This window comes from Megascapheus bottae, chromosome 7 (genome assembly GCF_031878675.1).
Source record: "Megascapheus bottae isolate mThoBot1 chromosome 7, mThoBot2.hap1, whole genome shotgun sequence".
NCBI lineage: Eukaryota > Metazoa > Chordata > Mammalia > Rodentia > Geomyidae > Megascapheus > Megascapheus bottae.
Genome location: NC_143515.1, coordinates 34,619,212 through 34,634,791, shown reverse-complemented (window position 1 = coordinate 34,634,791; position 15,580 = coordinate 34,619,212). Strand labels below are relative to the sequence as shown.

The 15,580-nt window shown below is 40.4% G+C and overlaps 1 protein-coding gene and 1 pseudogene across 4 annotated transcripts in view; one reads left to right on the top strand and one right to left on the bottom strand.

The window, feature by feature from the left end:
* Positions 1-612, top strand: part of Znf638 (zinc finger protein 638) — a 76,201-nt gene extending 75,589 nt beyond the window's left edge. For all 4 annotated transcript variants that reach the window (XM_090336728.1, XM_090336727.1, XM_090336726.1 and 1 more), the window contains one exon: positions 296-612. In XM_090336728.1, the coding sequence (XP_090192854.1) occupies positions 296-361 (66 nt within the window). In that variant the 3' untranslated portion in view covers positions 362-612. The remainder of the gene's footprint in view (positions 1-295) is intronic.
* Positions 613-12,722: 12,110 nt separating this feature from the next.
* On the bottom strand, positions 12,723-14,078 carry LOC150060596 (elongation factor 1-alpha 1 pseudogene; annotated as a pseudogene).
* Positions 14,079-15,580: the final 1,502 nt, after the last annotated feature.

The window sequence follows — 15,580 nt, the reverse complement described above, 5'->3', positions numbered from 1 at the left end:
TTCTCACTAGAGAATAAGGACCATGATTATAAAAAGTACCTTATCTATCTTGTTGCCCATCGAATCCTTAAGGTAGTTTCAGTGCTAGGGTGATAGGTGATAATGAGGTGATACACCATAATGTTCAGTGTATCAGAAAGCTGATGAATGAAAGGAAAGAATGTTAATAAAAGGCACTGTATTTCGATTTTATTTTGTGAGTCAGGGTCTTTTGAATTATAAAACTATATAATTCGGCTTGCGTTTATAGCAAAACATCTAATAAATGTTTCATGTTACTTTTTGCTTTTAACAGAAATTCATGGCCAAGCAAAGAAAGGAAAAGGAGCAGAATGAGGCTGAAGAAAGAAGCTCTAGGTGACTGAGGGAAAGAGGAAAGAATTCATTAGTAATTAATTTAGGGTCCATTTAATTTGTGTATTTTTTGTTTTCACTTAATTTGTAATCTTTGTTTCAGAAATAAGTAGTCATGTTGTACAAATTTCTGATTGACATATAGAAAGACTGATGGGTAAAAAGTATGATGGGTTTGATTTTTATATCAAATCATCAAGTATGGAGAAATATCTTTGTAGAAGTATTAAAATAAATGTTTCTACTGTATATTTAAAATATTTTTGTTTTGTGGTTGATTTATTAAAGACTTGATTGTCTCTGATTGCTACAACCCTTGGAATTGAGACAGTTTGAGAATTCTTTATGTATTACTCAAAGTCATGACATATGTAAGCCTTTCAAAATTCAGAGATTTCTTAAAATGCTCAGTTTTAATTGACCCAGGTCAGTTTAAGTAAAACATTGCTTACCTTTCAAGTGTGTTCGGAAGATGGGTTTTTGTTGTTGTTGCTGTTATTGTGATTGTTTTTGTTTTCTCCTTTTGTTAATCCTGTATTTTTACTAAGGTGCATTTAAAGTAGCATTTGACAAATACAGTATTTACTTGTTAACTATCACAAATGCTTTATACTTATCATAATCTTTAATTCCATCCATTTTTCTGAACATGACATAATTATTTCATTCTTTTTGGCTGAATAATTTGACATTGTGTAGGTTATACTACATTTTCTTTATTGACTAATGTGTGTCTAGGCTAATTCTGTATTATGGCTATTATGAACAGTGTATAGGTACCTTGGTTTTATATGTTGATGTACAATACTTTAATATAATCCCCACGAGTTCTGTAGCAGAATCATTTGGTACTTCTATTTTTAGCTGTTAAGGGAATCTCCATGCTGACTTGCATAGTGGCTAGATCATTTTACATCTCCACTAACAACGTATGTTATTTTTCCCCTCAAAGTTCTCACTAGCATTTTTGTTTTCTTATTGTTGGTTTTCTTTTTTTTTTTTTGCCAGTCCTGGGCTTGAGCTCAGGGCCTGAGCACTGTCCTTGGACTTTCTCAAGGCTAGAGCTCTACCACTTGAGCCTCAGCACCACTTCCGGCTTTTTTCTATGTTATGTGGTACCGAGGAATCGAACCCGGGTCTTCATGCATGCTAGGCAAGCACTTTAACCACTAGGCCAAACTCCCGGCCCCTTATTGTTTGTTTTCTTGATTATAACCATTCTGACTGGGATGAAATGGAGCCAGTGTTTTGATTTGCATTTCCTTTATGGCTAAGGATGTTGAGCATTTCACGTATTTGTATTTTTTTTTTAATGATTTGTATGTCTTCCTGTGAAAACTGCCCAAAGCATTGGGTTATTCATGCCGCCTCCTCCACTCTTGCTTAATTTTTTGAATTCGTGTGTGTGTTTGTGTGCATGTGTATGCGTGTGTGTATGCATGTGTGTATGCCTGGGGTTTGAACTCAGGTTCTTGTCCTTTTGCTTAGTTTTTTTTTTTTTTTTGCTCAAGGATGATACTTTACCACTTGAACTACACTGCCACTTCCAGGTTTTTGCTGGTTGCTGGTTAATTGGAGGTAAGAGTCTCAGATTGGTTTACCTAGGCTGGCTTCAAGTGAAGATCCTCAGATTTCATCCTCTTAAGTAGCTAGGATAACAGGTGTGAGCCACTGGCATCTGCCTGAAACACTTTATATTTTCTGGATATTACTCCTTTCATCCATTGAATAACTGTCCGTCTCATTCTGTGGTGGTTTATGGTTGTTTTTTGGTTGTTGTGGAGCTTGAACTCAGGGCCTGAGCACTGTCTTTGCGCTTCCTCAAGGCTAGCATTCTACCACTTGAGCCACAGCACCACTTCTAGCCTTTTCTGTATATGTGGTACCAAGGAATTCCAGGGCTTATGCATGCTAGGCAGGCACTCTAACATTAGGCCACACTCTGTTTGGTTTTGTTTTGTTTTCTTTTTTGGTTTTTTTTTTTTTTGTAATTATTTCTTTTTTTTTTTTTTCTATAGAAGCTAATTTTAGTTTGATGTAATCTCATTTTTCAGTTCTTATTTTCAGGTCAGGTATTGTGATATCTCCAGCTCTTTTTTGCTCACCATTGCTTCCAAATGATTTTTAGGACTGACCTTCCTATTTCTGTGAAGAATGACTTTGGAGTTGTTTTTGTTTTTGTTGGTTCTCTCCTCTCCCCCCCCCCCCCCACCCGGGTCATAGGCATAGGACTGAACTCTGGCCCTGGGCACTGTCCCTGAGCTTTTCAGCTTAAGGCTACCACTTTACCCTTTGAGCCACAGTGCCAGTTTTCTGGTGGTTAATTGGAGATAAGAGTCTCATGGACTTTAGTGCCAGGGCTGTCTGAACTGCCATCCTCAGATCTTAGACTTTGGAGTTTTTGAGGATTACATTAAATCAATTATAGGTTACTTTTAGTAGTACGGACATTTTCACAATACTAAACCTGCTGATCCATAAATTAGACTTCATCTACAAGTGTTGTCTTTAATTTCATCAGTCTTTTATCATTTTCACTGTAGAGGTCTTTTACCTCCTTAGTTAACTTTTTTTTTTTTTTTTTTTTTTTGCCAGTCCTGGGCTTGAGCTCAGGGCCTGAGCACTGTCCTTGGACTTTCTCAAGGCTAGAGCTCAGCACCACTTCCGGCTTTTTTCTATGTATGTGGTACCGAGGAATCGAACCCGGGTCTTCATGCATGCTAGGCAAGCACCTTAACCACTAGGCCAAACTCCCGGCCCCCTTAGTTAACTTTTTTGAAGCTATTGTGGATAGAATTTCTCCTGATTTCAATTTAGCCTGCTCATTATTCCTTTATTTTTTATATTGATTTTGTATCCTGCTACTTTGGTGAAAGTTTTCATCAGAATTTTGTTGGTCTTTAATATCCTTTTGGTGTAGAATCATATTTATTATATGTGTATATTATATATGCAAATAGAATAGAGAAAACGGGTCTTCTTTTCCTATTTGTGTTCCTCTTGCTGTGGTTAAGAAATTTAGTACTAGTCTAGTCTAAGAATGTAGGCCCTTGTCTCATTTGGGACTTTAAAGGAACTGGTTTCAGTCTATTTAGGATGATATTGTCTACAGGTTTATCATATATAGCATTATCATATCTGTAATCGAGATCTAAGTAGGCTGAGATAAAGATTATGGTCTAAAGCTAGCCTGGACAAGAAGGTCCATAAAACTCTTTATCTCCATTTAACCACCAAAAAGCCAGACGCAGAGCTGAGGCTCAAATGGTAGAGTGTTTACCTTGAGCAAAAACACAGGGCCAGTTGAACTCTTGTGCTCATAGCTGTAATCATAGGTATACAGGAGTCTGAGTTCTGGATTGTGGTTCAAAGCAAGTCCAGGCAGGAAAGTCCATGAGACTCTTATTTGTAATTAAGCAAACAAAAAGCAAACTCCTGGCATACTAGTGCTCAGGGGCAATGCCCTGACTCTTGACTTCAAGCTCCAGGACTGGACCCTCCCCCATCTCCTCCCCTCCCCCATCCCGAAAATACGTGTGTGTGTGTGTGTGTTTTCCTCTTGGAATAATTTTTTTTGCTACCATCTGTATTCATACCAAATCTCATTTATTTGGATTTTTTTTTTTTTTTTTTTTTTGCCAGTCCTGGGCTTGAGTTCAGGGCCTGAGCACTGTCCTTGGATTTTCTCAAGGCTAGAGCTCTACCACTTGAGCCTCAGCACCACTTCCGGCTTTTTTCTGTGTATGTGGTACCGAGGAATCGAACCCGGGTCTTCATGCATGCTAGGCAAACACTTTAACCACTAGGCCAAACTCCCGGCCTTATTTGGATTTTTTTTTTTCCTATTGGTCATGGGGCTTGAACTCTGGGCCTGGGCGCTGTCTCAGGCTCTTCAGCTCAAGGCTACCACCCTACCTCTTGAGCCACTGCCCTTCTTCAATTGGAGATAAGAGTCTCACATTCATTAGTGCCCAGGCTGGCTTTGAACTGCCATCCTCATATCTCAGCCTCCTGAGTAGCTAGGATTACAGGCTTGAACCACCGTGCCTGGCTTTATTTTGATTTTTTTAAGATTATATTTTAATTTTTTATATAAAACAAGGCATATCCAAAGAAACTTTTCCCCCTCTAAACTGCATTGCCCCTTTCTCTAGAAGAGGTACCTTTGTTAATTGTGTGGCTTTTTTTTTTTTAAGTGAGTGGGAGACAGTTTCATAACTATAGGATTATCAACTTTTTTCCAAGAGCTTGAACTCAGGATCTGGGCATTGTCTCTGAGCTTTTTTTCTCAAGGCTTGCACTCTACCATTTGAACCATAGTTCTACTTCTGGATTTGGGGGATAGTTTGTTGGAGATAAGAGTCTCTCACATATTCTTGCCTAGGTTAGCTTTAAGCCAACTCGTGTCCTTAGATCTTAGCATCCTGAGGCGCTAGCATAGGCATGAACCACTAGCACCCAGTAGGATGATCAACTTTTTATAATGGTGAAATCATTAGTGATCACTTGTCTAAGAGAAGAACTACTGATACGAATAGAGGTTGAAGCCAGACACTGTATCTCACGTCTGTAATCCTAGCTACTAGGAGGCTGAGATCTGAGGATCGAGGTTCAAAGCCAGCCCAAGCACTAAAGTCCGAGAGATTCAGCCTTCTACAACACTTGAATATGCTGGTAAGTACTTGAAACTAAAGTTCATGAGACTCTTACCTCCATTTAGTCTCTAGAAAACCAGAAGTGATTGCTAAGGCTCTAGGGGTAGAGCAGTAAGTAGCCTTGAGCTGAAGAACTCAGGGACAGTGCCCAGGCCCAGAGTTCAAGCCCCCACAACCAACAATAACAAAAAAATGAGGTGCTGAACCCTTAAATGGTTGCAAAATAAGTTGTATGGACTAAAAGGAAGTCTACTTTTTTTTTTTTTTTTTTTTTTTTTTTGCCAGTTGTGGAGCTTGAACTCATGGCCTGAGCACTGTCCTTGGACTTTTCTCAAGGCTAGAGCTCTACCACTTCAGCCACAGCACCACTTCCAGCTTTTTTCTATATATGTGGTGCCGAGGAATCGAACCTGGGTCTTCGTGCATGCTAGGCAAGCACTCTACCACTAGGCCAAACTCCTGGTCCCTAGAAGTCTACTTTTTGATAAATTTTTAAGGTATCTTAAGCTGTTTTTTTTTTTTTTATAAGATTACATTTGGTGGTTGTGGTGGTGGTGGTAGTGGTGGTGGGGCCTGAAGTCAGAGCCTAGGTATTGTCCCTGAACATTTTTGTTCAAGGATAGCACTCTGGTACTATGGTTCAAGTGGTAGCCTTGAGAAAACGCAAGGACAGTGCTCAGGCCCTGGACTCAAGCCCAGGACTGCCAAGAAAAAAAAGAAAGAAAAAAGAAAAGATAAATACCAGTGACTGCTCAAATATACAACTGGAAGAAGTTGGTACATTACTCAGAAATCACCAAAATTCTGCTGCGACACAATAGAGAACCTAAAAAGTCTTATGGCCACTAAATTTGAATTGAAAACATTTTTTTTCCTCCTAGTCCTGGGTCTTGAACTCAGAGCCTAAGCACTGTCTCAAGCCTAGAGCTCTGTCACTTGAGAATAGGCTTTATCTATGTATATGTTACTAAGGAATAGAACCCAGGTCTTAATGTTAGGCAAGCACTCTGCCACTCGGCCAAATTTCTGGCCTTGAAAATATTCTTGAGAAAAATCTCCTACCTCTGGTGGTTTTATGGAGAATTGCCAAATACCTAAAGAAGGGTAGATTTTTATACATCTTGATAATACAAGATATTTTATGGGGGGTTATTGTATTAAGATCAGTTTTGGAGATTCAAAGGCATACACAACACCTGAGTCATTATAGTTCTAGTTAATCTGGTAGATGATGACACAGCATGGATGAGAGTTTCTATTAGAGCAATATGGTCACAACTTAAGCCACGACTAAGAGAAGATAGGTAGGTCCCATATCCCTTTTAAGATACATCCTCAATGGCTTGAGTACCTCTCACTAGGTCCCACCTCTCAGTGCCATCCTGAAGAACCAGGTTTCCAGTTGAACTTTAGAGGTATCCATACTAAGGTTGAAACCATAGCAAAGATCTATAATGAAAAAGAAGTCATGTCCACTCTTATTATTTCTTGCAACATAATACTGTAAAGCAAGAAAACAAGAAATGGTAAAAGAACTACAAGTGAAGAAACTGCAGACTATATGATTGCCTAACCATGAAGCTCCAAGAAAACAACAAAATTCAGTAAGATTGCAGGATACAGGTCAACAAAGATCTATTATATAAACAATGGAAGACATAATTAAGTACCGTTTTTGGTTGCTCTAAAGAAAACTACTTATAGGCCTGGGAGTTTGACCTAGTGGTAGAGTGCTTGCCTAGTATGCACAAAGACCCAGGTTCGATTCCTCGGTACCACATACATAGAAGAAAGCTGGAAGTGGTGCGGTGGCTCAAGTGATAGAGCTTTAGCCTTGAGAAAAAAAAAGTCCAGACAGTGTCCAGGCCCTGAGTTCAAGCCCTACAACTGCTCCCCCACCAAAAAAAAAACAAAAAACAACCCTACTTACATATAAATGTGTTAAGACATGTATAGAATGTATGAATGGAAATTGTAAAATGCTGATGGGGAAAAGAATAGAATGATTTGCCATGTTATTGGGTTGAAATAAACCCAGTGTAAACCTTTTCCTTTTAAATTTTTTATTGCAGTTCCCATAGAAATCCTAGCAATTTTTTTGGGGGGGTGTGCATACAAGATTTAATCTGGCTGGGCGCAGTGGCTCACGCCTATAATCCTAGCTACTCAGTAGGCTGAGGTCTAAGAATCTCAATTCAAAGCCAGGTCAGGTACTAAAGTCTAGGAGACTCTTAGCCTTTACAACACTTGAATATGCTGATAAGTACTTGAAACTAAGGCATTTAATGAAAGGTTCAAGAAAAGTGAACATGGAATTAACATGGAATTTTCTACACTGTTAAATGTGTAACCTGGTAATGTCCCTGATAACCTACAGCACAAGCATTCCAATGCAAAGTGATGATAAGTACTACTTGAGTACTTAAGCAATGATGAATTTCCCACTTTGAAGAGATACATTGAAATATGCATCTGTATTTAGAACACCTTATTGCTGGGAGCAGTTCTTTACAAAGCTTACCATTGCAAAGGATGCTGTACTCCAGAGGGACCAGCACAAACTTGGGGGAAAAGTTGTAACTAGCATCATTATCTTATACCAGTTAGCATCATGTCTCATCAAAAGAAAAGCAGTTCCCGTCATCACATTAGGGGATAAGTTAACAGAATGACCAAATACAACAGGCTAATTTTAAGTTGATAATTTTGTATGGCCTGTAAATATAATCCTGTAAATATAATTTAGTAATAAAAATTAAAAATTAAGCTCAATTATGGGACTGGGAACGTGGTAGAGTTCTTGCCTAGCATGTCCGAAGACCTGAGTTTGATTCCTTGGTACCACATACATGGAAAAAGTTTGAAGCAGTAGTGTGGCTCAAGTGGTAGAACTCCAGCCTTGAGAAAGTCCAAGGACAATGCTCAGGCCCTGATTTCAAGACCCAGGACTGGAAAAATAATAATATTGTTTACCTCTTTACCAGGGGTGAATATGAGATAACACTATGTCATGCATTGTCATGACAGATTTTCATTGGTAAAATGAAGGAGTGGAGTGCAGATTTAAGACAAGAAACTTGGAGACCACATGTCAAGTAGCTAGAATATAGTAGTGTTTATAAAGAATGAAAAGTAACTTGTTATAATCCACTGAGCATTTTAAGGGAAAAAAAAATGTTTGAGCATACAATTAGACAAATACAGCCTCTGGTAGATTTCAAGTCTCTTTTAGGGAACCCACCACCTGGTTGACCAGATTTAACTGCTGTGCATCAAAGAATGTGCAATGCTTAGTCCTAATAGGAATTTTTATATTTTGGATACTTGCCTTCCCTAAATTCATTGCTTCTTATGACACCACTATTTGTAGACTAAGGATTGTCATTTAACCTCGTTTGACAAGGAATTACTTCGTGTGTGTTTATTTGTAATGTGGCTTGAACTCAGGGCCTGGATGCTCTCCCTTAGGTTTTTTTCTCTCAAGTCTGGCACTCTACCACTTGTGCCACAGCATTTTTGGTGATTAATTAGAGATAAAAGTCTCACAGATTCTCCTGTCCTGGTTGGCTTCAAACCTTAATTCCCAGATCTTGGCTACCTGAGTAGCTAGGATTGCAGGCATGAGTCACTGGTGCTGATATGTGTGTGTGTGTGTATATACACACACACTGTATTCATTCTCTGATTTAATATCCTGTGTTCTAGTTTTGTTGCCACTGTGACAAATACCTCAAAGAATCAAGGGAGAAAAGGATCCGTTTTGGCTCAGTTTCAAAGGCTTCAGTCCATCAGCATCTGGTTTAATTACTGTGGGTGAAGCAAAAGTTTCTCACCTCATACTAGCCAGGAGTCAAAGACAGGAGCTAGCCATGCTCAAGATATTCCCATGAAACGTAGCCCCCATAGTGACCTAATTCCTCCTGTTAGACTCCATCTCCTAAAGTTTACACTATCTCTCACAAGTGCCACAGGCTGAGGGTCAAGGTTTTGACACATAAGCCTAAGAGGTACATTTCATATTCAAACCACAATACTCTATCCCTGATCCCCCGAAGCTTATGTCTATCTCATAGAACAAAAGTTCACATCCAAAGTATTCTTTGTGAAAACAAAGTTTTAAACTGTAAGTCCCTGTAAAATAAAGAAATTATAGTATTCTAATACGTAGCAGTACAAGGTAAAGTCTCCAGTTCCAAAAAGGACTAATATGAAAAAAAAGCAAGAAAGACTAAGACTAAAGCAAAACCAAAATCTACCAAGGCAACCATTAATTTCTGTAGCCCCATGTCTGAAGTCCAGTGGCATAATGTAAGCTCCAAGAGCAATTTGGGAAATGATGTGAAGCCCATTAGGGCTTCAGTGGCTGACCAGAATGCTTCAAAGCATCTTTCCTTCTGTCCCCAAGTAAGATACTTGGCTTCTTTCCATTTATGTTTTCTTCAGCAGCCATGCTGTCCTTAGCCCCACGTATGCACGGGTTCTCCTCACCAAACCTTTTCAAGTCTTTTTATTCTTCTCACCAGAAGGAGCTAGCAATAACCACATCACTCCCTAATGCTGAGATGCCATGACATATCCACCAGATGAATTCATTTATCATGTTTAATCTCATTCTCCCACAAAACAGTGCTTATACAAAATAGACATTCTTTACAACAATAATATAACATGAATGACCATTAGACCAATTCTTAGTAGAGTCTGATTCCCATCTTGAAACCATGATGAACACAGTTTCCTGCCTACATCCCTATTGGCATTCTGATCTTTTGTACTAATCCCCCAAACAACCCCATTACACTCTGCTTACAGCATTCCATTTTCCCTAGTCCATTTCTTTTCAACGCATTCCCAGGAACCAGTTCCAAAAGCGTTTTTTCCCCAAAATCTTTTTAACCAGATTAATAATAATAACCGCATGTCTAATTTCTGTTTCTTCATCTCTGATAAGGGAGAAACAGCTTAAGGGAGGAAGGATTTACTTCATAGGTTCAGTCCATGGACAGTTGGCTTCATTGCTGTAGGCCTGAAATAAAACAACATGGCAGGGGGCCTACTGGTAGAGTGCTCGTCTAGTAGCATGCATGAAGTGCTGGATTCAATTCCTTAGTACCACATACCCAGACAAAAGCCAGAAGTGGTGCTGTGGTTCAAGTGGTAGAGCTCTAGCCTGGAGAAAGCCCAAGGACAGTGTCCAGGCTCTGAGTTGAAGCACCAAGACTGACAAAGGAAAAAAAAAGGCAGGAAGCATATGCTGGAGCAAAGTTACTCATCTCATGCCAAGAAGCAAAGAGAAGAAATGTTAAGGTACAAAACATGCTTGCTGAAGACTCCCCAAATAACATCTCTCCTCTAGCTAGGCCCACCTCCTAGTTTCCAACACCTTCCATAAAGAGTTCTGTCAGCTGGGGACCATGGCTTCAACACATGAGCCAGTGCAGACATTTCATATTCAAAATTAACATGCTTTATCATTCAGAAACAGTTGCTTTGATAGGTTGAATGACTGCTAAAGGGACAAGTAAGCAACAGTATTTCAAGAAGCATAGTTATTACCTTACATATGCTTTAAGTGCTCTGAACAAAGGCCAATCCATGGAGCCAACTCCACTGTGGTTATAGTGCTTGGGTTTGGGAACTAAGAAGCAGTCATAAGAATACTGGTTCTTAGCTGGGTGTGGAGGCTTACATCTGTAATTGTAGCTACTCAGGAGGCTGAGATCTGAGGATCATGGTTCAAAGCCAGCTTTAGCACTAAAAAGTCTGAGAATCTTATCTCCAATTAATCACTAGAAAATGGGAAGTGGGGCTGTGGCTTTAGGGGTAAGGCGGTAGGCTTGAGCTAAAGCACTCAGGCATAGCACCCAGGCTAAGAATTCAAGCCCCGTCACTGACAAAGGAAAAAAAAGGGGGGGCCAGAAGTTTGACCTAGTGGTAGGAGTACTTGCCTAGCATGCATAGAGGCCAGGGTTTGATTCCTTGGTACCACATACATAGAAGAAAGCCGGAAGTGGTGTTGAGGCTCAAGTGTTAACCTTAAGAAAATCCAAGGATAGTGCTCAGGCCCTGAGCTCAAGCCCAGGATTGGCAAAATAAAAATAAAAATAAAAAAGACAGGCAAACAAAAACTGTACTTCCATCACACCCACTAGTTCACTTGAGGGCTTTGGTTCCTTAGTTTTTGGAAGTCTCATGCCAGGAGATTGCAAATAATAGGAAATAAGAATATAATTCCAATGAATTGGGACCTGAGACCCTTTGGGAGTACCTTATGGTACTGAGCCAAAGGAAAGGGGGAAAATCTCTGTGATAGATACAGGTGGTGGGTCTTGTTCACCAGGAGACAACTGAGGCACTGCTGCCAGATTCATGAGTGTGTTCCTTACAACTTATTTGTCTGATACTCCTAGTCAATAGGTTACTGGCAATCCAAGAAAGACAAAACTACCAAGGGTTCAAATCTGCCTAGCCTTCGTGCTGGCACAGGATAAGACAAACATGAAATGGAGGGTGTAAAAATGAAATTGAGATCACCAAACTAAGTGTCTCCAGCTACAGAGGTGATGTTGGGCTGGTGATCCCCCTGCCCAACTCTTTTGTGCTTGATGGTGTCAGGCCTAGCTAAAAGAAAGAGCAGGAACAACAGGAGGGCTGGTTTAAATCGTGGTTCAGTTATTTCCCTTGGCTAACAACTCTACTTTGGACCCCTACTTATTCTTTTATTAGTTCTTACTATAGGCCCTTGTGTAATAAATAGACTTAGAGCTTTTGTAAAAGATAAAATAAATACAGTACAGTTGATGATACTAAGAACTACCTACCAATCCATTCCCAATGAAAATACCACGCACCTTCCAGGGCCATGATTGGCCACTAGGGTGCATGATTAGAAGGGACGAATGAAGAGCGGTGGCTAAACTGAATGTAGCTAGATTGAATCCATCTTGTTAAAGCAGCCTCCATTCTGTAAGAGTTAAGTTCTGAGAAACCCCCTAACTGCCTCTTCTCAGGAGAACTGCAAGATGCTCCATCAGATGTTTATTCAGAGAGCTAGCAAGGACATTCAAAAGTCTTCTCTAGGACAGCAGCTGTGTTCCACAGCTAGCAAGGACACCTAAAATTAAACTTCTGAGGGAAACCATAATATAAGAACCGATAAGAAACTGAGGAATGTCCCTGTGTAAAAGTTAACTAAAACATGAGGCTATGAAAATGAAAACTAAAACTTGTTTATTCTGTACTATAAAAGCTGTGCTAATTCTGTACTCAGGGCTTCCAAATGTCATTGGGTTCTAAGGCGCGGAGGACCAAGCTTGAGCTTGCTAATAAATGGCTCTTTGTTGCTGGCATTGGTGGTGGACTCGTGGTCTTTCGGGGGGGATTGTAAACTTTGGGCACAACACTGACATAAACTGTATTTTTTTTTCATTAAACTTTGTTTTAATGGGTCTCAAAATTCTGTGACAGATTTTTGGTCATGTTGTTTCCATTAAAAAGTACTGATTTTTAAAAACTAATAACTTAAAACTGCCACACCAAAAAATGGTCCACAAAGCATTTTCCTTTCCATCTGAAGGTTTTTTTTACCATGCATTGTTATCATTAAGCAGTCTTTTACTATTAAACTTAAATGGCCAATTGAGATAAACAGTTCTGAGACTGTTCTTCCACCACTGGTTAAGACTGAAGTGACAGGTGTTGGGTAATATTCATTTAGCCTCCTGAGCTTGCTCTGGCAGCAGTCTTGTCCACAGCTTTGATGACACCCACCGCAACAGTCTGCCTCATATCACGAACAGCGAAACGACACAGAGGAGGATAGAGAAGCTCTCCACACACATGGACTTGCCTGGAATCATGTTGACAATGGCAGCATCACCAGACTTGAGAAATTTAGGGCCGTCTTTCAGCTTCCTACCAGAATAGCGGTCAATCTTCTCCTTCAGCTCAGCAAACTTGCAAGGAATGTGAGCAGTGTGGCAATCCAGCACTGGGGCAAAGCCAGCACTGATCTGGCCTGGGTGGTTCAGGATGATCACCTGAGCAGTGAAGCCAGCTTCTTCCAAGGGCGGATCATTCTTGCTGTCACCAGCAACATTGCCACAGTGCACATCTTCGACTGACACGTTCTTGACGTTGAATCCCACATTGACCCCAGGAAGAGCTTCACTCAAAGCCTCGTGATACATTCCAGCAGACTTCACTTCAGTTGTGACATTGACAGGAGCAAAGGTGACCACCATGCCAGGCTTGAGGACATCGGTCTCCACTCGGCCCACAGGGACGGTGTCAATACCTCCAATCTGTAGACATCCTGAAGGGGCAGGCTCAAAGGCTTGTCAGTGGGATGAATTGGTGGCAGAATGCAATCCAAAGCTTTGAGCGAGATGGTTCCACTGGCACTGCCATCTTTACAGGTGACTTTCCATCCCTTAACCAAGGCATATTAGCACTTGGCTCCAGCATGTTGTTACCATTCCAACCAGAAATTGGCACAAATGCTACTGTGTCAGGATTGTAGTCAATTTTCTTAATGTAGGTGCTAACTTCTTTAATGACTTCCTTGTATCTCTTCTGGCTATAGGGGGGCTCAGTGGAATCCGTTTTGTTAACACCAACAATGAGCTGTTTCATACTGAGTGCGTAAGCCAGAAGAGCATGCTCACAGGTCTGCCCGTTCTTGGAGATACCAAATTCACCAGCACCAGCAGCAACAATCAGGACAGCACAATCAGCCTGGGATGTGCCTGTCATCATGTTCTTGATGAAGTCTCTGAGTCCTGGGGCATCATGCTGGACTCAAATTTCCACAGGGAGATGTCAATGGTGATACCACACTCATGTTCAGCCTTCAGTTTATCCGAGACCCAGGCATACTTGAAGAAGCCCTTTCCCATCTCAGCAGCCTCCTTCTCGAACTTCTCAATGGTTCTCTTGTCTATGCCACCACATTTGTAGATCAGGTGTCTGGGGGTGGTGGACTTGCAAAAATCAATGTGTCCAAGGACGACAATGTTGGTATGGGTCTTTTCCTTTCCCATTTTGGCTTCGAATTAGTGGTATTTTTCACAGCACCTACATCCTGACGGCAAACCCCTTGTGGAAAAAGCTATTTTTTTTTTGTGAGTCCTAGGGCTAGAACTCAGGAACTGGGTACAGTCCTTGGGCTCTACCACTTGAGCCACAGCACCACTTCCAGCTTTCTCTATGTATGTGGTACAATGGAATCGAACCCAGGGCTTTGTGCATGCTAGGCAAGCACTCTACCACCCAGCACTCCTGGCCCCAACTGGATTTTTTTTTCTTTTTTTTGCCAGTCATGGGGCTTAAACTCAGGGCCTGAACACTGTCCTTGGACTTTAATCAAGACTAGAGCTCTACCACTTGAGCCACAGCACCACTTCCAGCTTTTTTTTCTATGCATGTAGTACTGGGTCTTCATGCATGCTAGGCAAGCACTCTACCACTAGGCCAATCTCCTGGCCCCTCAAACTGGATTTTTTTTTTTTTTTTGTCATGGGGCCTGGGCATTGTCCCTGAGCTCTTCAGCTCAGCTCAAGGCTACTTCCCTACCCCTAGCTTCTGATTTTCTAATGATTACTTGGAGATAAGAGTCTCACATTCTTTAGTGCCCAGGCTGGCTTTGTAGCTGGCTTTGAACCGAAATCCTCAGATTTCAGTCTGAGTTTGAGTAGCTAAGATTATAGGCGGGAGCCACTGTGCCTGGCTCCCAAACTCAGCAAACAGATAATTCTAGGCATAAACACTGCTGCCTGTTTTGTCTTTTTGTTCTGGCTCAGTCATATTTTTCTTGAGAAGGATGGTAATTTGCCAGGGACAAAGAATAACTTCCCCTGAGTTTAAAGAGCCAAAACTAAAAAAAAAAAAAAGAGCCAAAACTAGTAAAGCATGTTTTTAAAAATAAAAAGATAAAAACTAACAGCTTCACAGAAGTAACATTTTTTTTCAGTTAGCAGGTATGAGTTTCTACCTTATTTTGTATTTTTTTATTTTTTATTGTCGGGGTAATGTATTAAGGTCTTACAGTTACATTCATCAGGTAGTAGATGCATTATTTCTCACACATTGATAACCCTTTTCATGTTTTTGTCCCCTTTTCCCTCCCCCCACCCCCTATATTTTTTAAAAAGTTTAGATTTTTTATTGTTATTATAAAGAGATGACAGTTATGTAAGTCAGGTAAAGGGCACATTACTTTTTGAATAATGTCACTCCTTCCCTCACTCTTTCCCAGTTTCCCCTTCGAACCCATCTATGAATTTGTAGTTCACTTTTGGCATAGTGTCTTTTGATCACCACTGCTACATTTGTTCATTCTTTGGCCCTGCATTTCTTACCCCCTTTACCACTTTCAAAGACAGATAAATGAAACAAGACAAAAAGAAAGCAACAATAAAGAAAATCTTGTTTCCAGATCCTGGAGTTAATTTCAATAAATGCTATTTTATATGATCAGATGCGCCTACCTCTCTTTAGGAGATCTTAACACACACACACACACACACACACACACACTATGACCCTTGCTGGTATTCACCCCAAAGGTGATT